The sequence below is a fragment of the Plecotus auritus genome, assembly GCF_963455305.1.
Source record: "Plecotus auritus genome assembly, chromosome: 8".
NCBI classification, from domain to species: Eukaryota; Metazoa; Chordata; class Mammalia; order Chiroptera; family Vespertilionidae; genus Plecotus; species Plecotus auritus.
In genome coordinates, this window is record NC_137782.1 from 62,722,778 (window position 1) to 62,745,712 (window position 22,935).

The window sequence follows — 22,935 nt, forward strand, 5'->3', positions numbered from 1 at the left end:
TTAAAAAAGTCATCCCCCCCCTCCCCTTATCTAGTTCCAGATTCATAGGGAGAGAGTGTCTTGCTTCAGCCTTGAAGAGCATTTTGGGTGAGGAGTTTAATTTTAACCAAAAAGTATCCTGAAGGATTCACTCTTGTGATCTGGAGGCCACATGGTCAGTCAGAGGACAGAGGGAAAGCTGGGTGTTCTTCTGAGTATTATTCTTAATTGATTTTAGAGGAAGCGGCGGGGGTGGGGGGGGGAGAGAGAGAGAGAGAGAGAGAGATCTGTTGTTCCACTCAGTTATGCATTCAATGATTGATTCTTGTACGTGTTCTGACCAACCCCACAACCTTGGTGTATCAGGATGATGCTCTAACCAACTGAGCTATGTGGCCAGGGCTGTAAGTATTGTTTTTAGAGAGGGCTTTCTAATGGAGGGCTCCCCATTTTCTGAACCAGGTCTATGCTCAAAGCTGCTGCAGATGTCATGATTTTATAAATAAGACAGGAAATAGAGGCTATGGGGTCTCTTGGAAACCTTGTTCTCACTGCTCTTCCAGGCTTCTCCCTTTAGCCTCTCTTCGTGGGCTGCGTGTCAGCTGACAGAAGGGTCAGGGACAGACCACATCAGCTCTTTAGGGTACCTTTTATATGTGTGTCATGAACCCCTTTGGCATCTGGTGAAACCTATGGACCGTTCTCTTTTTTGGTTTTTTTTTTTGGACCCTTCTCTTAATGCTGTTTTTAAAACATATACAACAAAACACATAGGATTTTAAAAAGGACAACTATTACATTGAATTTTGAAATAATAAACAAAATAGTTTTAAATATATTTTTATTGATTTCAGAGAGGAAGGGAAAGGAAGAGAGAGAGAGAGAAACATCAATGTGAGAGAGACTAATCGGTTGGTTGCCTCCTGCATGTTTCCCTACTGGGGCCAGGGATCGTACCAGGTCAAAGACCCAGGTACGCGTCTTTGACCTGGAAGCAAACCTACAACCCTTCAGTGTGAGTGCCGACGCTCTCACCACTGAGAATACTGGCCAGGGCGATTATGTCCTTTTTTTTTTTTAATTTAATAAATCTTTATTGTTCAGATTATTACAGTTGTTCCTCTTTTTTCCCCCCATAGCTCCCCTCCACCCAGTTCCCACCCTACCCTCTGCCCTTACCTCCCCCCCACTGTCCTCATCCATAGGTGTATGCTTTTAGTCTAGTCTCTTCCCGCACCTCCCACACCCCTTTCCCCCTGAGAATTGTCAGTCCACTCCCTTTCTATGCCCCTGATTCTATTATATTCACCAGTTTATTCTGTTCATCAGATTTTTTATTCACTTGATTTTTAGATTCACTTGTTGATAGACATGTATTTGTTGTTCATAATTTTTATCTTTACCTTTTTCTTCTTCTTCCTCTTCTTTTTTATTTAAAATATATATATATATATATATTATATTGAAATTTTACAGAGAGGAAGGGAGAGGATCGCTTCTCGGCCTTTTGGCTAAGATCAAGTGTAGAGAGGAAGGGAGAGGGAGTTAGAAACATCGACGAGAGAGGAACATCAATCAGCTGCCTCCTGCACACCCCCTACTGGGATGTGCCCACAACCAAGGTACATACATGCCCTTGACCGGAATCGAACCTGGGACCCTTGAGTCCGCAGGCTGACACTCTATCCACTGAGCCAAACCGGTTAGGACTCTTCTTCCTCTTCTTAAAGAATACCTTTCAGCATTTCATATAATACTGGTTTGGTGGTGATGAACTCCTTTAGCTTTTTCTTATCTGTGAAGCTCTTTATCTGACCTTCAATTCTGAATGATAGCTTTGCTGGGTAGAGTAATCTTGGTTGTAGGTTCTTGCTATTCATCACTTTGAATATTTCTTGCCACTCCCGTCTGGCCTGCATAGTTTCTGTTGAGAAATCAGCTGACAATCATATGGGTGCTCCCTTGTAGGTAATTAACTGTTTTTCTCTTGCTGCTTTTAATATTCTCTTTTTGTCTTTTGCTCTTGGCATTTTAATTATGATGTGTCTTGGTGTGGTCCACTTTGGATTCCTTTTGTTTGGGGTTCTGTGCGCTTCCTGGACTTGTAAGTCTATTTCTTTCACCAGGTGGGGGAAGTTTTCGGTCATTATTTCTTCAAATAGGTTTTCAGTATCTTGCTCTCTCTCTTCTTCTGGCACCCCCATAATTTGGATGTTGGTATGCTTCAAGTTGTCCCAGAGGCTCCTTACACTATCTTCAACTTTTTGGATTCTTTTATCTTTTTGCTTTTCCGGCTGAGTGTTTTTTGCTTCTTTGTATTTCAACTCTTTGACTTGATTCTTGCGTTCCTCTAGTCTGCTGTTGGGTCTCCGTATAATATTTTTTATTTCAGTCAGTGTCTGTTTAATTTCTAGTTGGTCCTTTTTCATATCCTCGAGGCTCTCGCTAAATTTATCGGCCTTTTCTAGAAAATTCTTGAAAAACCTTATAACCATGGTTTTGAACTCTATATCCAGTCATTTGTTTTCCTCCATTTCTTTCATTTGTGATCTGTTTCTTTGTCTCCGCATTTTCGTTGCTTCCCTGAGTTGGTAGAGTAGCTTTGTGTGGTAGGTGTCCTCTAGTGCACAGTGGCTCAGCCTCCCCAGTTACCTGAGGTGGACACTCTTGGTGCACCCCTTTGTGGACTGTGTGCTCAGCCTTGTTATAGTTAAGTCTTGATTGTTGTTGGTATCACTGGGAGGAATTGACCTCCAGGGCAATTGGCTGTGAGGATCAGCTGTATCTACGCTGGGAGAACTGTGCTGGAGACACTCTTATGAGACAAGACTTGCAAAATTGCAAAAGCCTCTGTGCTCAGCTTAGATGGTGCGGAGTCTCAGGGTGGAGCAGGCAGCCTTGGCTTCCCATCAGCCCTGCCCTATGAGGCCCCTGGGTCTCAGTGTCCCTCGGTAATCGCTGCAAGCACCTCTGAGAGAAAGCCGCCCTCGAGTTTCGCCCACTGCCAGACAGTCCAGTTTCTCCTCGAATGAGTCGGGGTTCCCAGAAACTTGCCCAGAGTTCAGCGCAGTCAGGAGCTTCCGTCTCATTCCCGCTTTAGAAAGCCAGCCGCGCACTCAGCCTCCTGTGCATTCAGCAATCAGTCCTCTCTGTGTGCACGCGCCTCCTGACCTCTGCCTTCCGCAGCTCCCAAGTCTCAGTGTGCTTTCTCTTTTCCTGAGAGTCCAGATTCCCCCCGAATGAGTCTGGTTTCCCAGCATCTCGCCTGGGACTGGAGTTCAGTGAAGTCGGGAGCTTCCTTCTCCCTCCCGCTTTAGAAAGCCAGCCGCGCACTCAGCCACCCGTGCACACAGCCGCCTGTCCTCTCCGTGTGCGAGTCTCTGTACCTCAGCCTTTTACAGCGCCTCTGAGTCTCAATGTGCTTTCCCCTTTTCTTCTAGTTGTAGAATTTCCACTCAGCCAGCTTTCCTGTGGTTCTGGATGGTGTCCGTTTTGTCTTTTAGTTGTAGTTTTGATATTGTTGTGCGAGGCAGCAGTTTAGGTGTTTACCTATGCCGCCATCTTGGTTTCTCTCCATTATGTCCTTTTTAAAAAATTTTGTTTTTTATTGTCATTATGTCCTCTCTAATGTTGTGATTTTATCTTTTTTATGACAAAATTGCCTTATGGTCAATAGTTTTACAGCGAAAATGTTTGTGGCAGAAATGCTTGCCACAAATATGCTTCACTGAAAGTATCTAGAACCGTTTACAGTATAGGATCTGCAAAATGCACAGACCTGGAGAAGGGAACCAGCTGAAAGCTTTCCAGGGCCTGGCAGGAGGCCTGAGTGGCTGAGACAGAGTGCAGGGCGGGACTTATTGGAGCATTGGAGCCAAAGTCCATCAGGCAGGCTTTGTGGGCCAGAGTAAAGGGTTTGAGTTTTCTTCTAAGTATGAGGGCAGCCTTTGGCAGGTTTAAACAGAGGAGTGATGTGATGTTAATTTACATTTTAGAAAGACCCAGCTACACGTGGAGAAGAGTGTAGGGGGCCAGGCTGGCAGCAAAAATCTGTTGAGGAAGCCCTGCAATGGTCCACGTGAGAGACTATGGCTGCTTGGACCAGGGTGGGGCCATGAGGTGAAGAGAAGTGGCAGATCTGGGGTATAATTTGGGGAGACTCAGCAGCCCAGAGCTGTGGGGGTGAGGAAGTGGGGTACAGCGAATAACCCTCATGTTCCCCCTCCTTAGGTCTCCCCCCCCCCCCCCCGCACCTTGTCCCCCTCCTTGCCTCCTCAGCCCTCTACAGCCCTCCATGGCCCCTCTGGGGCCTGCTACCCGCCCACCAGGCCCCTGGTGTTCTGGCTTCCCAGCTGGCTCCAATTGTTGTCACTCTCCTCCTCCCCCTTCAACCCCTCTCCTCACAGATGAGGCCAGGCCCTAACAATGGCCCCTCAGCCAGCCAGTGGCCTGGACACAAGACCCCTGTTTGGATTCATTGCCAGCTCCAGGAGGCCTGCTGGGTTTCCTGGCCTGTTTGGCATATATATAACTCTGGCTTCCAGGAGGGATTCTTTTTTGTTGTTAAAACAAAACAAAACCAAAGAACTCTGCCTCCTCTTCTCTGAATCTCTTAATATATTATAAAAAGCCTTTCTCTTCCCATCCTGAGCCCTCCCTACTCCCTTTCCTGACCGAATTTGCCTGTCAACCCAGGGCCAAATGCAGGTCAGCAGGTGTCAGTGAGAAAATGAGAAAAAGAAAGAAAAGCTGCTCACCCCACCGTGGCCAACCTCGAATGTGCTGGTGAGGCTGAAGGTCATGAGATTAATCTGAGGGCTTATGGCGTGGCAGGCACTGTGCCCAGCGCTCTGGTACACCATATCTCATTACTCCTGAGATCCATCGAAGATGAGGTACAACATTATTTTGAGCCCCTGAGAAAGAAGCTACTGAGCAAAAATGGACATGCCATTGATTGTATGATACACCTCCATTTTAGAGATGTTAAAATATGAAAAAAAAGTCTTAGAATCAAGGGAATATGGGATTGCCTCATCTACACCCTTCATTGCCCTTCAGTGTATTTTGTTCCTTGTCTCTGCCCAGTGGAGTTTGGGAGGCAGTGCAGGATTGCTTCAAGAAAACTCCCATTTTACCATTTGCAACAGCATGGGTGGAACTGGAGAGCATTATGCTAATCGAAATAAGCCAGTCGGAGAAAGATAAATATCATATGATCTCACTCATATGTAGGATATAATGATCAACATAAACTGATGAACAAAAATAGATCCAGAGACAAATGTCAGGGGAGGTTGGGGGGCGGGGAGAGGGTTAGAGAACAACCAAAGGACTTGTATGCATGCATATTAGCATAACCAATGAACACAGACACTGGGGCAGTGGGGCTTGCCTGGGTGGGAATGGCTGGGGGGTGGGAGGGGTCAATCGGGGGGGGGGGGGAAAGGAAACATATGTAAAACTTTAGACAATAAAAAAAAGAAAAAGAAAAGTAAAAAAAGAAAGAAAGAAAAAAGACAACATGAAACACAGAAAATTCTTTTGATTAAAAAAAAAATAAAAAAACTCTCCCATTCTGAAGCCTAACAAGAACAGTTTTTCTTGTCTCCTTTGAAAAAAAAAAATCAAGAGATATAGGCCAGTCATTCGCCTCACATTCTTTTGTTGTTGTTGTTGTTAATCCTCACCCCAGGATATTTTTCTATTGATTTTTAAAGAGAGTGGAAGGGAGGGGAAGAGACAGAGAGGGAGAAGCATCAATTGGTTGCCTCCTACATGTGCTCAGACCAGTGCCAGGGATCTAGCCTGCAACTGAGTTTCGTGCCCTTGACTGGAATCAAACCCAGGACCCTTCAGTCTGGGTCCGTAGGGCTGACGCTCTATCTACTGAGCCAACCTCACATTCTTAATTTAATAACAGCTTACATTTATTGAACACTCTCTATGCGCCAGGTACTGTCCTAAGCACTTGAATAATGAATTTAATATCCCAACAACCCTATCAAGTAGAAACTTATTATCATCATCCCCATTTTATAAATGAAAAAAGCTGAGCTTGTCTGCTCTACAGGCCCCCTACCAACTTACTGCACCTCTGGTCAGTGTAGTCATAGCTACTATGTCTGATTTTCTCCCTCTCCTTGGGAAAGCAAAATCCCTCCTCACACATTGGAGCGATACAATGAAAGGAAGTGGCACTGGATGAGCCTTGGAAAAGAGAGAAGTCCCCAGAGCATGAGCTCAGCGAGAAACGGGTTGGGGAAGGTAGATTTGCTTATAGACCTAAGACCTATGTACTTACATTGGAACTTGGACCCTCTGGCCCACACCATACTGAACATATGGACCGAACTAATGGCCAAGGCCACACAGCTAGATAGCTGTCGGCTGGCACTAAACCCCATCTCTTCTGTTTCTCCATGAATGCCCACTTTTCCTACTCTTCCATGGCCACATCTCTTTAGTCACTTGCAAAGCAGAGGAGCCGTGCTGGTGCTGGTTGGTTCCTTGGCAGTAATAATAGTCGTTAACATTTATTGGGGTTTACTCTGTGCCAGGCACAGGCATCAGGGTTTGCAAATTTAGATACCGGGAATGGCAAGTAAGGTCACTGAGTGAGGCAAGCAAAGCAGGGACTCTGGTGGCCTAGACCCGTGGTTGGCAAACTGTGGCTCGCGAGCCACATGCGGCTCTTTGGCCCCGTGAGTGTGGCTCTTCCACAAAATACCACGGCCCTCTATTTTGAAGAAGTGGTGTTAGAAGAAGTTTAAGTTTAAAAAATTTGGCTCTCAAAAGAAATTTCAATTGTTGTACTGTTGATATTTGGCTCTGTTGACTAATGAGTTTGCTGACCACTGGCCTAGACAGTCAAGGCACTGGCTAAATGGGAGACAGCAAATGCTCAGACCATGATGGCCTGGCTAGTATTGCCAGGTATTAGTGTTTTAAAGGAAAGACATATATTTGAATTTTTATATAGCATTTCCCAATTTAAAAAATTTTTAAAACGAATTCACAATTCAGAAAAAGTACTCTGTAGGCAAATTAAATCACACCTGTTGGCCTGTTTGCAAACTCTGCTTGCCGTTTTCTCATTTACTCTGACACCCATTCTGTAAAGGAGCCTTGCCTCTTGTTCTACTGATGGAGCAAGCAAAGCGCTTCAAGAGGGTAAATCACTTACTCAAGGTCATCTAGCCACGCTACACAGTTGTAGTCTGTATGACTCCAAGGTTTGAACCTATGATAGACGGCCTCTTGGATGGGTAAGGGGTCTGTGTTCAGACACAGCCAGTGCTGACACCATGACAGAACATGTCCAGGGATAGTAAACTGTCAGAGAACTCAGTGTAGCAACAAGGGATCTTTCAAGACGAATGTAATGTTGTAGAACTTCCCACCTCCCTCTGTCAGAACTTAACAATGGATGTCTCTGTGCCCTTAACAAAATTAAGTTACCACAGCCCTGGCCAGGTAGCTCAGTTGGTTAGAGCATTGATCCTATATGCCAAGGTTGCAGGTTCTATCCCCATCAGGGCACATGCAAGAAGCAACTAATGAGTGAATGAATAAATGAATCAGCAAATTGATGTTTCTCCCTCCCTCCCCCACCTCTCTCTTTAAAAATAAATAAACAAAAACTAAGTCATTGTATGTTTAGGAGAGGTGGCATATGTGGAATAAATACCTTTGGCTTATTTGTGTCATTTATGAAACTTTAACAAACATATTGTGTAGGTCCGTAAAAACAATTCTGACTCTTTCACTGGACTATGAGCGCCAGCTATCAGAGGTGGATCTGTTTTGTTTCCAGCTGTCTCCCAGCACCTAGCACAATGTCTGACACACAGTAGGTGTTCAATAAATAAATGCAGAATAAAGGAGTGTGGCTCAATGGAAGTGAATTGACTTGTCAGGTCACACAGACCAACGTTCCTGTTTACATACCTTGATTTAGAAGCTCGTGGTATCATTTCTACACAATCCTGCCTCTTGGAGAGAATCAAGGGAAAGATGTTTCTAGGCTAAGGATCTTGGGCCCAGGAGCTTCCATTTCTTTGGACTCCTATAGAGTAGGAGTTGATAGAAGTGGTGATAGGGGTAAGCACCTATTAATTAAGCCATTATCTACCATAATACCTTTTGGAAACCACACATTATAATCTTGACAGCCCTGAGCCCGGCTCTTAGGGTATTTACAGAGGGTGGCAGGGTATGAAGGGCAGGCCCTACCTAGGTTTTGCTGTGGAACAGGCTAAGTTCTCATCTCATTTCTGCTGTGTTACCTTGACCTTTGAGTGCCCCCTCTCTGCGCCTCCTTCCTGCACCCTGTGGATAAAAAAACTTCACTTAGGGATTATCAGGTTGAAAGGAGATCATCAATGGAAGTGGCTGTCCAGTAATTGTGGATTTTTTGGAAGCCTGCCAGCCTGAGGAGAACTGTTGACATTGAGAACAGCCTTATCAGGATCAGCCAGGCTTAGGGCCAAGGAGTGCCATCCATCAGGCCTTTGCTGCTTTCAAGTGGGTATTAGTAGATACAGAAGGCCCTTATCTCTCCCTTGCTTTCACACTGGGAATTCACTCCTTTCTGCTGAGCAGGAGAAGAGGGATTGTGGGAAGGAGGACACCTGCTTCTACGTGGGAGGGTGTGTACTTGAATACTTTGGAGAAGGCAGGGCTTTGGAAAACCCCTGGCTTTGGCCTACCAAGCCTGAATAATATACTTTTCATCTGCTAGGTAAGCTCATGTCCTTTGGGCTTCAGTTTCCTCATCATAAAATGGGCCAAAAATAACTATATCTTCCTTCTCCAGCAATCAGTGTAGTGCTTGGCACGTGACAGGTGTTCAATAAGTGTTCATTGAATGACTATTGGGCGTGAGAGGGCTTTATAAAGGGAACATTACTGTTATTGAGACCCTTTGGGAAATGTGAAGAAAGGAAACTCCATTTGGAATAGGATTGTTGCTGGATTCTCTCACCTTCTGTCAGATTCTAGCTTGTTTTTTTTTTTCGAATGAGACTTACCATTCTAATGGTAGCTTCTCTATCAGTGGAGGTGAAGGGGGACAGGCTAATCCCACAGCTGGGAATCTGTGTAGGCCAGATTCTATCACGGGCTGGCTTCACAGATCCCTACCCCTAATGGGCCTCACTTTTCTCATCTGTATAGTAAGAGGCTACATAGTCTCTATGGTCTTTTCTAGTGTTGACACAGTCTATGATTTGCAATGAATAATTTTATAAACAGCTTAGGAAACTCCTACTGTTTTTCCAAACCACTTCATAGTTTAGAAAACACTTTTAGATCCCTTATGCTTTTCATCCTCATGGCAACCCTGGAAGAGGCCAGGGCAATGTGCCCATCTTACAGATGAGGAACTGAAGCTGAGGTGTCTTCAATGGGCTATAATTTGAGACTGTACCACACATTTTGGTTATACAGATATATCAATTTGTTCTCAAATGTAATCGTGCATAAAAATCACCTGGAATGGAGGTGGGAGATTGCTTGTACAACTGTAGATTCCTGCGCACTTAGAGATTCTAAATTGGCAGGGCTGGGAAGGCCCAAAGTTAACAAGTACTCAGGTGACTCTGAAGCCAGGGGGCCTACTGTCACATTCTAGATAGCCTCCAGCATCAGCCTGTTTCTTTTCATAATCCTTCTCAGTGCCTGCTCTGAGCTATGCTCAGTCCAGTGTTGGGAGGAATCTGGAAGGAAGGCAGATGGCGAAACAGTGCGTGGTCAATGCTAGAACAGAGGCATCATCAGGCAGTGGAAGAAGTGACTAATTCTGGAGGGCTCTCTGGAGGAAGTGGTGTTTCTACTGGGCCTAGGGATTTGATTCTTATTTGTGTCTTAGCTATTTTTTTTTTTCTTTTGTGGGGCATCCCCACCAGATGGCAGGCAAGTTCATAGAAATGATCAAATCCTTCATATCTCTGCCCTCAGTGCTGGCACAGACCTGGCAAAGAGGAAAGGACAGTATTGGTCAAATCAGCTGACCTGAGCAATATAAATGGCTGATGGAGAGGTCCCAGGGCCTCCGGATTCAATGCATTTTCATGCTCAGCGCCCTCACCTCCTCCCTTTATGAGATCTAAAGTGGAGTTAGTTTAATGGTGTAAATTCCTCATCAGATTGTAAACATTTGTTACCTCTTGATCTCCCTCCTCCCTTTTTTATTAGACTGAGCTTGTTAAGGTCTGAACTAAGAATGGGGCACAGAGCAGGCTCTCAAAACGTTTGTTGACTATGAATGAGTTCAATCAGCTGTGCATTGTCTACTTATATATATAAAAAGTCAGCGACCTGAACGCGGGTAAGGACCAGTTGCTATGACGCCCTCTGCGGCCAGCGAATGATGGGGCGGGGAGCAGCCAGCCAGCCAACCTCCTATAGCCCCGCCCCCTGGCCAGCCCTGCCTCCTCTGGGTTCTCACCACCCCATTGGCCCACAGCCCCTCCCCCTGCCAGCCCTGCCGCTGATCGCCCCCCGACACACACACCAATAGGGGGCGGGTCTGGCTGGCCAACCTCTTGCAGCCAGCCCTGACCCTGATGGGCCCCCACCACCCCATCGGCCCATGGCCCCTCCCCCCAGCCAGCTCTGCCCCCTGAAGGGCCCTCCACACACCAATCAGGTGTGGGGCTGTCTGGCCAACCTCCCATGGCCCCTCCCCCACTAGGGGGCGGGCCAGCTGGCCAACCTCCCGCCATCTCCTCCTGACAGGCCCAGCCCTGATCCACCAAGTGGGGCCAGGTGGACCCCACTCGTGCATGAATTTGTGCACTGGGACTCTAGTCCTATATAATAAAAGTCTAATGTGCAAATTGTCCCCTCCACCAAGAGTTTGACCAGGGGGCCCGGTGGCCAGCCAACTGCCTGCGGCGCACCCCCACCTCTAGTAGAAGATAAAAGGGGGCTTGCAGGAAAACCCCAACTGTTATTGGGATGGACACCCTCCCCATTTCCTGGCAAACCCCCTTCTACTTTGAGAGGGATAGGGTGAATGCAGGATTAAAATTTTTTTAAAAAATAGATGTTTATTGATTTCAGAGAGGAAGGGAGAGAAACATCAATGGGGAGAGAGAATCATTGATTGGATGCCTCCTGCACCCCCCCTACTGGGAATTGAGCCCGGAACCTGGGCATGTGCCCTTGACCAGAATTGAACCCAGGACCCTTCAGTCCGCAGGTGGATGCTATCTACTGAGCCAAACCAGCTAGGGCAGGTGGTAGGATTTTAAAGTCAGTGGCATAGGTGGGGCAAGTTCAGGATGGGAGATGTATCTGAGGCATAGGAAGTGGGCCTGAGAACCCAGAAAAGAGGAGGAGCAATTTCTAGAGATCTGGCAGCTACAGAGCGTTGGGGCTACAGGTGTGTGTGGAGGTGTCTGGGGTCAAGTAGGGGATGCTGACGATGAGATGTACACACTGGGTGTTCCGTCCAAAGTCTCCACGGGACTAGCAGTGTGATGAGTGTCGAAGCGCAAGTCGACCACCACGCCTCGCGCAGGGGACGCCCCAGCTGGGGGCGGGGATTGCGAACGCGCCTGGCACCGCCCCGACAAAGCCTGCGCGCGCCCCGTTCTGCGATTGGCCGTACCTCCTCGCACCGCTGCCCTGTCCCACCCTCCGCCGCCGGTCCGGAACGCTGCAGCCAATGGACGCCGTCGCCGTCGCCTCCGTCACTGTCTGAACAGCCAATAGTGGCGGCGCTCGGCGGCTCGTGGCTCTTTCGCGGCAAAAAGGATTTGGCGCGCAAAAGTGGCCGGGACTTTGCAGGCAGCGGCGGCCGGGGGCGGAGCGGGATCCGGAGCGGGATCGAGCTCTCGCCGCGGGCTGCCGCCATGGGTCCGCGCCGCCGCCGCCGCTTGCCACCTGGGCCGCGCGGGCCGTGAGCGCCATGGCCGTGGCCCCCGCGGGCGGCCCATGCGCGCCGGCGCTGGAGGCCCTGCTCGGGGCCGGCGCGCTGCGGCTGCTCGACTCCTCGCAGATCGTCATCATCTCCACCGCGCAGGACACTAGCGCCCCGCCGGCTCCCGCCGGCCCCGCCGTGCGCGCCGCGGGCCCCCGCGACCCCGACCTGCTGCTCTTCGCCACGCCGCAGGCACCCCGGCCCACACCCAGCGCGCCGCGCCCGGCGCTCGGCCGCCCGCCGGTACGGACACCAAGGACACTGGGCCGAGTGTGCTGCCTGGACCCCCCGCGCAGATCCTGGCGGGGCGCGGTTTTGGTCACGGAGGCAGGAGGGTCGGGGGAGGGGTGGGCTGAGGCGCCGGGACTGGGCGGTGCCGAGCCTGGGTTGGGCCTCCGGGCCCCGCCCCAGGGTTCGAGGTGACCTCGGTCCAGTTCCTATTTGCTCCCTTGTTCTGTGGGCCTCAGCTTCCTCATCAGAGCCGGTCAGACTCAGTAATAATAATGGCCCACGTGTATTCAGCTGGCGCTGCCTGCATGCCAGGCCTCTGGCCGACTTCAAGCCAGCTAAAGCTCAAAACCCAGGCTGTGAGCAAGGTGTTGTCACTGTGCCCATCTAAACAAGAGGCCCAGAGAAGGAAAGTGACTTGCCCCGGGTCACACGGCTGCAAGTGGTGAGACTAGGATTTGAACTGAGGCCTGCTGGCTTCAGATCAGAACTTGTGGCTTGGTAGTGGGCATGGCTACTTGGGGAGGTGAAGGGGGGACATCCTGGGGCCAGACTGTTGAAGAGCCTTTGAGAAAGCCCTCCTTCCTGCCCTGATGCTCGACTGCCAGCTGCAGGCCTGGGACTCTGGGGACAGGCCTGGCTGGGAGGCCTTCTCTGCAGGGCGGGGTGGCTGGGCCAGCTGCTGATTCCCCTCCCTCTGCCTGTCCTTCCATCTGCCACCCTCCCCTCCCAGGCTCTGGTTGCCATGGAACCTCATTAATCAGGCAGGCAGACCCCTTGAAAGTTCTGGGAGCAGGAGAGGAGGCCCTCAGTGCCAGGAGAGTAAACATCCCGAGGAGATGTCTTGATAAAGTGCTCCCTGAGCAACAAGAGGTTCAAGATCAGTTCAGATTGGGGGGCCAAGAAGAGCTGGCTGAATTACATGGGAAGAAGGGAGTGGAGGCCTGTATCTTGGACCTGTGGGCTGCAGGACAGGGCGTGGAGACCAGTTTGACTGGCAAAGCTTGTGGGTGAAGGTGGGGCACATGCTGGCAGGCAGGGGCAACAGGCCAGGCTGGATAGGGTCTCAGCAGGGGGCTTGGAGCAAGTGGGAGGGGAGAGGCAGGGCCCAGGACAAGGAGGTGGAAGCTGCTCAACTGCCGGTGGAGGCCTAGGTGGCAGCTGGTCCCTGAGGCATCCTCTAACCCCTTTGGCCCCATGCCCAGTGCTGCCTTCCTTCCGGAATCACCAAGATGCTAATAATAATAATAGTAGCACCATTGTTCTGAGACTGTTTTGTTTGTCAGACTCTGTGCCAAAGCACTCTACCCAATTAACTCATTTAACCCTCTCAACAATGGTCCCCTTTTACAGATGGGGAAGCTGAGGCTGAGAGATGTTAGAATCTTCCCTAGTTATTCAGCAAGTAGTTGGTGGGACCAGTCCAAATTTCCTGAGCGGTTAACCTAACCATTGGGATGCCTTGTCTCCTAGAGATGTTAATAGTAGTTCAAGGAAGCCCACGGGCCCTTCCTCCTAATGAGTGATGGTTTGGGGGTGGGGGGTGGGGGTACCAGTGGCCTGTTTCTGCTGGTACCATCTTGGGGCCTGGAAAATAACTTCCATTTAGCTGACTTGACAAGTACTCAGCAGGCCCAGGGCTATGGGTCCTGCCCTCAGGGAGCTGAATTCCAGGCTCAGAGTGACTGCTGGAGACTTGGCCAATGAAACATGCCCTCTGCTTCACCTCCAGTGGTGTCGAGGCAGCCTCAGTGAGCCTGAGCATTCCACTCATTCAACAGTTATTAGTGAGCACCCATGAGGTACTAGGCACAGAGGCAAGTATGGGGCCTCTGCCCTCATAGTACTTAGGGTTGGTGGGAAGGAGTGAGGCTGGCACCATCCTGGAGCTGAAGCTTTTGCCCTCCAATAACCCCCAATTCATGAGTTGTGGCCTCCACTGACCCACTGCATTGGTGTTTTGGGGGGGAAGCTCTTGAAACAAACTGCAGGCTCAGTTTTTGCATCAGTGAGCATTCACAGAGCACTCCTGCATACAAGGCTCTGCAGCTCAGCTATCTCTCCCGGTCCTTCCTGTCTACCGCTACTGTGTTGTCATGGCTTTCAAAAAACAAACTAGTCTGGCCAGTGTGGTTCATTTGGTTGGGCGTCATCCTGTACACCCAAAGGTTGCCAGTTGGATTCCCAGTCAGGGCACGTGTTTGGGTTGTGGGCTCGATCCCCAGTAAAGGGGGTATGCAGGAGGCAGCTGATCAATGTTTTGCTCTCATCGATGTATCTCCCTTCCTCTAAAATATCAATAAAAAGGTTTTTAAAAAGCTAAATATAATACACATTTACCATAGAAAAAGAGTTAAGAGACTAAAAAGTTGAAGGAGGCAGAATCAACTCCCTTTTTCCTTTCCCTGAGCCTATTTTTATTTTTAGGTTGTTATGACAGTTTTTTTCTAAAATTTTGAAAACTGTAGTTTTTCCTTTATTTCCATGTTCAAACAGTGCACCACCCACACTTTGCAGATAACAATCCCCCATGGTCCTCCCTCCCATGCATAGGTTGCCCCTGAAATGCATTCTGTAATAATAGAAACTGAACCAGAGAACAATGGTTTCATGAGCTTTTTTTAATTCAAAAAATGATTATATACATTCTTTGCCCTAGTGTTTTTCTTGTCAGTGTCTGAGAGGATTCTCTGTTGACCTGCCTCAGTCTTTGACAGCTGTGTGATATTCCAGGGTCTGGATGAACCACAGATTCTGTAGCCCCCTCCCATGGGTGGGTTTTTGAATCATTAGGTTTTGTCACCAGTGTTCTGTGCCTTCCAGTACCCCTATGCCAGGATCTCTAGAGAATGTTGGCAGAAATGGGTGTCCATCTGCTTGAGCCCTTGTTTTAGAGTGTGGTATTGACCTGCCTTCAGGAAGAAGGCAAGGGATGCATGTCATCCTGTTAAGGGTTCAGGCAGTAGGGAAAGGCTAGCGAGGGGGAACATTCTGGCTGGCTTTTGGGGGCCTGGCTCTGGCTTCTGGACTGGGTTGTAGGGAGGCAGGACCTGTGGTGAATATTAACATGGGCTCTGCCCGCTCATTAAGGTTGAAATCCTGCCTCCACCTCTCACTATCTTGTGTGACCTCTCTGAGGTACTGTACGGCTCCTTGTGAAGTGGAGGTCATGATAGCTCCTGCTGCAAAGTCTGGTTGGAGGGTTGATGAGTGAATGCAGGGGAAGCGGTTCCTTAGTGGTGTACACAGGAAGCATCCAGCATGTGTCAGCGCTTCTACCCTGGGACACCTGAGGGAATCCCTGAATGTGTGAGAGGGCGTGTCTGGGTCCATCAGCATGTGGGGAGGCTCATTCAGTAGACATTTGTTGATGCCAGGGCCCATGCAGACACTGTTTATAGAGATTATTTAGACCCATTGCCTGCCTCTGAAGGACTCCCTGGCTTCTTGGTGAGTCAGACACATCTGTAGAAATTTGTAGCGAGAGACAATGTGGGAAAAGGTTGGGTTCCAGGCATTTTAGAGGGAGGAGAGGTGCAGTCTCTATTGCAGGATCCTACAGACTTTTAAGTAAGGGGTAAGGTACCTGCCCTAAGGAGCAGGTGTGAAGGGCAGGAAGGAGGGAATAACCAGTATGGACTAAGGTTTGGAGGCTCAGGTTTGTGAAGAAACATGTCTCAGCAGAGGTTCATGTGAAGAAGCCATAACAGATGAGGATACTAAGGTGGAGGGGGACAGATGGAGGCGGGGAGACCAGTGGGGAGATGGCTGAAAGGTCCAGATGGGAGGTGGTAGTGCTCTGGTGATGGGATTTCTTGGCAAATAGAGGCCATGCAGTCAGTGGCAGGGCTAAAGGAGGTTCTAGCTTGGGAAACCCCACCCCCATCCTCCAGCCCTACCTTGCCAGGAAATGCTGTGGTTGGCAGGAGGGCGAGGGGAGGTACGTCTGGTTTTGGATGTGTTTGAGATGCCTGTGAGACTTACTGGGCAATCTCCATCCTTGCGTGTGTGTAGCTAAATCAGGGAATCCTGGCTCTGCCACTTTCTGACTGCATGACCTTAGGCCTCTCTGGGTTTGGTTGCTTTATTTATAAAATGGGGCCATGCTTGTGCTGCTAGTCCATAAGATGGAATGAACTACTTACTATATGCAAAGCACATGGTGGGTTCCAGCTACTGCCGTGTTCACAGATAAAACCTGAGAGGTGGTGACTTGCCCAAGGGGTTCTGTATTCGACTGGCTTAAAATAAACACACAATTTCTGTGGGTCAGGAATTCAGAGGAGACTTAGCTGGGTGCTTCTGGCTCAGGGTGTCTTTTGAGATTGCAGCTAAAATGTTGGCCTGGGCCACAGTTGTCTGAAGGCAGGACTAGGGTTGGAGACTCTTTCTAAGCTCAGTCATGTTGCTGTTGGGAAGAGGCCTCAGTTCCTTGCCACTTGGGACTGTCCTTTGAGCTACTTGAGGACCTGCATGACATGGCAGCTGGCTCCCTCCAGAGTGAGTGATCCAAAAGAGCAAGGAGGAAGCTCTAATGGGTCTCTGACCCAGTCTCAGAAGTGACCTTGTGTCACTTCTGCCACACGCATTTATTGGAAAGATCTGGCTTCTGTTTAAGGGGGGATAATTAGGTTCCATCTTTTGAAAGGAGGAGTATCAAAAGATTTATGGAACGTATTTTAAAACCACCACAAGCCCCCAGGTAGGTAGTGGTAGAGCTGGGACTTGAACTTGGGTCTTCTGAACTTGGGTCTTCTGCCTTCCAGTGAGTGGTCCATCCTGTGTGGTAGGATTGTGTGCCCTAGGATCTCCCCTAACACTCAAAGGCTTCCTAGTAGAGAAATTGAGGTAGGTTAGCCCAGGAACCTCAGCTAGGTCTCTTGTTGCCTCACTCCTGGGTACCGAGTATTCTCCCGTTGTTTTTTTGCCATAGGTAAAGCGGAGGCTGGACCTGGAAACTGACCATCAATACCTGGCTGAGAGCAGCGGGCTAGCCCGGGGGAGAGGCCGCCACCCAGGAAAAGGTACCCACAGAGCTCAGGCTAGTGCAGGCTCCCTGACTGGGCCCACGTTGGGGGTGTGGATAGACAAACATGCTTGCAAACGAAGTTTTGGTCTCTCAGGCCTGGGCCTGAGCCAGGCCTCTGGGGGCCCCAAAGGGCAGCTGGAGTGTCTGTCTGGCATGGTTTCCCCAGGCCCTGGGGGTGGGGAGTTCCCCAGCCTGAAGAGGAATGCTGTGGTTGGCAGGCAGCAGCCACAGGGCCTCCCTGCTTGGCCTCACCAAGGGAAGGAGCCATCTGTCAATCCCCCAACCCCATCCTCCTGCCCTACATTGCCAGGGAGGCTGGCCCAACTGGATGTGTGGGTGGTGCTGAGGGCCCTGTCTTGCCTGTCCCCTGCCCCAGGTGTGAAATCCCCAGGGGAGAAGTCGCGCTATGAGACATCCCTGAATCTGACCACCAAACGCTTCCTGGAGCTGCTGAGCCGCTCAGCTGATGGCGTTGTCGACCTGAACTGGGCAGCTGAGGTGCTGAAAGTGCAGAAACGGCGCATCTACGACATCACCAATGTCCTGGAGGGCATTCAGCTTATCGCCAAGAAGTCCAAGAACCACATCCAGTGGCTGTAGGTACCCGTCAAACAGGAGGGCAGGCAGAGGTCCAGGTCAGATTAGCCTAGAGGAGCTGATAGCGAGACCCACTGTGGCAGCTGATCTCCATCTTATAACTGGGGAAACAGGCTTAGAGAGGAAAGGTGTCTTTCCTGAGGTGGCAGATGCAAGAAAGTACACAAATCTTGCATATCCAGCTTAGTGCAGCTTTGCATACTTCAACTGGGTAACCACCATCCAGATCAGGAGAAAGCATTTCCAGCACCCAGAAAGTTTCCTCCCCAGTCATTGCCCACCCCTCATACCACCAGGTGACCACTATTCTGGTTTCTGTTGCCAGAAATGAGATTGTCTAACATAGCTGTTTTATTCTTGTTAATTCTTGTTTTATTTTTTCCTTCTCCCATCTTTCCCCGGTCATCCTACCTTCCATCTCCTTGACAAATCTGCCTTTTCAGTTTGTTTTTTCCCCCCAATTACAGTTGGTATTCAGTATTACCTTGTATTAGTTTCAGGCACACAGCACAGTGGTTAAACAATCATACTTTTTAGTGTTTGCCTCCATATTTTCAGTACCCACTTGGCACCATACATAGTTATTATAATATTACTGACTATTGCTGTACTTTACAGCCCCGTGACTATGTTACAACTACCAATTTGTATTTCTCAATCCCCTCAGCTTTTTCACTCAGTTTCCCATCCTGGCAACCATCACTTTGTTCTCTGTATCTATGAGTCTGTTTCTGTTTTGTTTGTTTATATTGTTCTTTAGATTTCACATAGTATACATGAAATCATGTGGTATTTGTCTTTCTCTGACTAACTTATTTCACTTAGGATAATACCTTCTAGGTCCACCCAGGCTCTTGCAAATGGTAAGATTTCATTTTTTTTTTATGGCTGAGTAATATTCCATTGTATATATGTACAACAGTTTTTTTATCTACTTGTCCATTGATGGTCAACATTGGGCTGCTTCCATATCTTGGCTATTGTAAATAACGCTGCAATGAATATAAGGATGTGTATATTCTTTCAAATTAGTGTTTTGGATTTCTTTGGATATATACCCAGAAGTGGAATCACTGGGTCAGTGCCTTTTCAGTTTTTGATACATCATTCTATTCTGCATCTTTTTTCTTTTTACTTGACAATGCTTTAGAAATACTTCTATGTCTATACATCTAATGCGTTGTCATTCTTTTATACAGCTATGTAGTATTTCACGGCATGTCTGTGCCATCATTTACTTATCCGGCTCCCTCTGAGGGACAGGTGGGTGTTTAGAGATATTCAGGTCTGACTTTAAGCCCATGCCAGTCTGACTTGGAGCCCTGTTTCAGCCCTCTGCTGTTTGCCAACTGAGGAGCCAGATCAAGAGAGGAGTAGGGCTCACCTGGGTCTCAAAGAACAGAGTCAGCAGCAGACTGGGTGCAGAGGGTCAGGGCTCCTGGGCAGAGGGTGCAGGAGCTGTTAACCCTCCCTGTGCCTCTCCACAGAGGCAATCATGCCACGGTAGGTATTGGTGGGCGGCTTGAAGGACTGACCAAGGACCTACAGCAACTGCAGGAGAATGAGCGGCAGCTAGACCACCTGATCCACGTCTGTACCACTCAACTTCGGCTGCTCTCTGAGGATGCCGACAGCCAACGATATCCTTGACTGTGGAGGTCAGGCTGGGCCCCCACCCAAGTGAGACTAGAGAGGCTATCCCAGGCCCTGGATTCAGGAGAGAGCGAGCTCTGGCTTTACATGCAAGTCCTGGCTCAGCATTGACTCACTGACACTGAACAAGTTACTTAATCTCTCTGAGTCTCAGCTTCATCTCCAAAAGGAGAAACAAGTCCAATTCCAGAATTGGTAAATTAAGACAAGAAAAGCTGGTTCCAACAACAACAAGCACTTAGTACAGTGATTCAATACATGGTTGTAGCTTCAGGATTAGAATACAAATTTTTATCATTCATAAAAATAGAAACTTTATTTTGAAATAAGCTTTTTTTTTTTTTTTTAAAGTGAATACCCAAATTATGTTTATAAATTTTGGAGACAACCACTAATTGACAACATGATCATGAGTCAGAATAAATTCTTTTTTTTTTTTTTTTAAATATATTTTATTGATATTTTACAGAGAGGAAGGGAGAGGGACAGAGAGTTAGAAACATCGATGAGAGAGAAACATCGATCAGCTGCCTCCTGCACAACCCCCACTGGGGATTTGCCTGCAACCCAGGTACATGCCCTTGACCGGAATCGAACCCGGGACCTTCCAGTCCGCAGGCCGACGCTCTATCCACTGAGCCAAACCGGTTTCGGCCAGAATAAATTCTTAACACCAGAATGGACTCGTCATACAGATGTGGAAATTGAGGCTCAGGGCCACGAGATAGGCTTGAGCACAAACTATGTGTCAGGTGACGGATGGAGAGGACAGGAGTGACTAAGCAAGTGTGGGTGCTACCTTAGATGTCTGAGTGGGTGGCCCCCAGAGGTCAAAGGTTACGTGGTTCTTGACTCCACCAACCCTGGCCTACGTGACTTGCCAAGATCTTCGTAGCATTGCAGACCCCGCAGAGGAGATGGTCATGGTGATCAAGGCTCCTCCTGAGACCCAGCTTCAAGCCGTGGACTCCTCAGAGGTGAGGCGTGGGATCTCAGGTCTGACCAGGATAGGCTGGGCTGGCATAGTGGTCAGCTGAGCCTCAGTTTACCCTGTCTGCCACCTCCACACAGACCTTTCAGATCTCCCTTAAGAGCAAACAAGGCCCCATCGATGTTTTCCTGTGCCCTGAGGAGAGTGCAGGTGGGATCAGCCCTAGGATGACCCCGTCCCAAGGGGCAGCTTCTGGGGAGGAGGACAGGGCAGCTGATTCTGCCACTACAGTGCCAGCATCATCATCTCTCCCCTCAACCCCTGACATGGATCCCAGCCAGCCCCTGCTCAGCCTGGAACAAGGTGGGTGAAGGGTGGGTGGGTGGGTGAAGGGTGGTGGTGGGCAGGCCTAACAGCCCCCTCTGCCCTCCCTGCTGGGGCATCTCCGGCCTGTGATGCTCCCCCATCTTCCCAGAACCTCTGCTTTCCCGGATGGGTGGCCTGCGGGCTGCCATGGATGAAGACCACCTGTCTCCACTGGTGGCAGCCGACTCACTCCTGGAGCATGTGCGGGAGGACTTCTCCAGCCTCCTCCCTGAGGAGTTCATCAGCCTGTCTCCTCCACATGGGGCCCTCGACTACCACTTTGGCCTTGAGGAGGGCGAGGGCATCAGAGACCTCTTCGACTGTGACTTTGGGGACCTCACCCCCCTGGATTTCTGACAGGGCTGCTGGGGACCAGAGCCTCCTGAGATGCCCACCCTGTCTCTGCAGTCCTGGAGCCCCCTGCTCCTGGCCATGCTCCCAGCCTGATTGGAAATGTTTAATTTATACCCCTTTTCTCTATCTCCAAAAGCTTATAGCTCTGGAGTCTGGCTACTGCCAAGAGGCTGAGCAAGCCAGAAGGGGAAGGATTCTGTTTGTGGTGTATATGTGCATGCACCCAATACCCAGCGTGTGTACACGGGGTGAGTGGTGTGTGGGCATGTGTGTGTGCATGTACCGGGGAATGAAGGTGAACACATCTGTGCGTGCATTGAAAACACGTCCCAGTATGTCCACATGTGTGCATGAGTCCGTGTGTGTGTGGTGGGGGCTCTAACTGCACTTTTGGTCTCCTTGCTCCAGGGGCCCCACAAGGCCCAGGGTGGCCAGCTGCCCCCGAATCCTGCGTGCTGACCAGGCCAGGATTGGTGAGGCCTTGGCCTGTTTGCAGGACAGCAAGAGCACTTCTGTCGTCTTAAAGGTTTTTCTGATTGAAGCTTTAATGGAGCGTTATTTATTTATCAAGGTCTCTTTGGCAAGCCTGGGGCACCAGCAAAGGGTAGGAAGGATGTGGGGCTGATGTCCCAACTCCTTATACCCCTGAGTGAGGGCAGGGGTCCCTGAGCTGTTGTTTGCCCCACTCTGAAGGAGTTGAGGCCTAAGCGGTTTTATTTATTGGGAGAGGGAGTGAGGGAGGGAAACTGACTGACAGCCATGGGTGGATCAAGGGGGTGGTCCCTCCCCAGGGGGTTACTGCAGGGCTCCAGCTGCCCCCCAAGACGGATGTGAGATGGGAGAGGTGAGTGGGGGACCTTCACCGACAGGGTGGGCAGGAGGGGTGGGTAAAGGGCCTTCTCCCCTAGCCCAGCCCACAGGGGCCCCTCCTGTGGCTTTTGAAGTGCCCCCCTCCACTCCACTTCTTGCTCTGCTCCATCCTCCAATGTGCACTTTGATTTGCCTTCCTAACAGCTCTGTTCCCTTCTGCTTTGGTTTTAATAAATGTTTTGATGGTGCTTGGGCCAGTTTCTGGGATTGTGTACTGGGAGCAAATCTGAGGGTGGGAAAGGTCAAGATTGCTGGGAAAATACCCATTCTCTTTTTCTAAAATATATTTTTATTGATTTCAGAGAGGAAGGGAGAGGGAGAGATGAAACATCAATGATGAGAGAATCATTGATTGGATGCCTCCTGCACACCCTCTACTGGGAATTGAGCCCACAACCTGGGCATGTGCCCTTGACCGGAATCAAACCCAGGACCCTTCAGTCCACAGGCCAACGCTCTATCCACTGAGCCAAACCAGCTAGGGCAGCCATTCTCTACTTGCCTTGTCCCTGTCCCTACTTAGTTTCATTTCATTTGAGCCTCACAGCCCCAAGAAGGGTAGGCTTCATCACCACCATTTCTGTCCTAACTTAAAAACTGATCCAATGGAGCAATGGGAACTCCCCCCCTTTCCCCAGCCCCAGAGAAGCTGCTCTGCTATGTTCCTTCCAGATGTTTCTGGGCATTTATAAACATGCAACAAATAGTCACAACTGGCCAATTCTGTGTCAGGATCTTTCAGGTTCTGGGGACACAAGTTCCCTCCTTTCATGAAGCTCTCATAATCTGTTGGAGGGGACTCACAAAATCAGGGAGGGCTTCCTGAAAGAGTGCTTGAGATGAGAGCTGTAGTTAAATGAAGAGGAGAACATGAACACAACAGGCAGAGGGCAGTGTGGGCAAAGGCCCTGGAGCAGGAGGGAGCAGGGCACAGAATCAGGTTTGGCTGGAGTCAGGGGTAAGGACCCCAGTGGAGAGAAGTTCAGTTGGGCTTTATTC

General features: G+C 49.4%; 1 protein-coding gene across 1 annotated transcript; it reads left to right on the forward strand.

The window, feature by feature from the left end:
- Window positions 1-11,771: 11,771 nt before the first annotated feature.
- On the forward strand, window positions 11,772-21,605 carry E2F1 (E2F transcription factor 1). Its single transcript, XM_080684511.1, has 7 exons — window positions 11,772-12,151; window positions 17,070-17,160; window positions 17,542-17,761; window positions 19,250-19,402; window positions 20,278-20,392; window positions 20,487-20,709; window positions 20,822-21,605. Exons 1-7 carry the CDS (start codon window positions 11,897-11,899, stop codon window positions 21,067-21,069), a joined length of 1,305 nt encoding a protein of 434 aa, XP_080540637.1. The 5' UTR covers window positions 11,772-11,896; the 3' UTR covers window positions 21,070-21,605.
- The last annotated feature ends 1,330 nt before the right edge of the window (window positions 21,606-22,935 follow it).

Excerpts from the sequence above, each read along its gene's own strand:
- E2F1 (XM_080684511.1), top strand. The coding sequence starts at position 11,897 with ATGGCCGTGGCCCCCGCGGGCGGCCCATGCGCGCCGGCGCTGGAGGCC. Across the intron at positions 17,161-17,541 it reads AGGCCGCCACCCAGGAAAAG|GTGTGAAATCCCCAGGGGAG; the intron begins GTACCCACAGAG and ends CCCCTGCCCCAG. Across the intron at positions 17,762-19,249 it reads AAGAACCACATCCAGTGGCT|AGGCAATCATGCCACGGTAG; the intron begins GTAGGTACCCGT and ends GCCTCTCCACAG.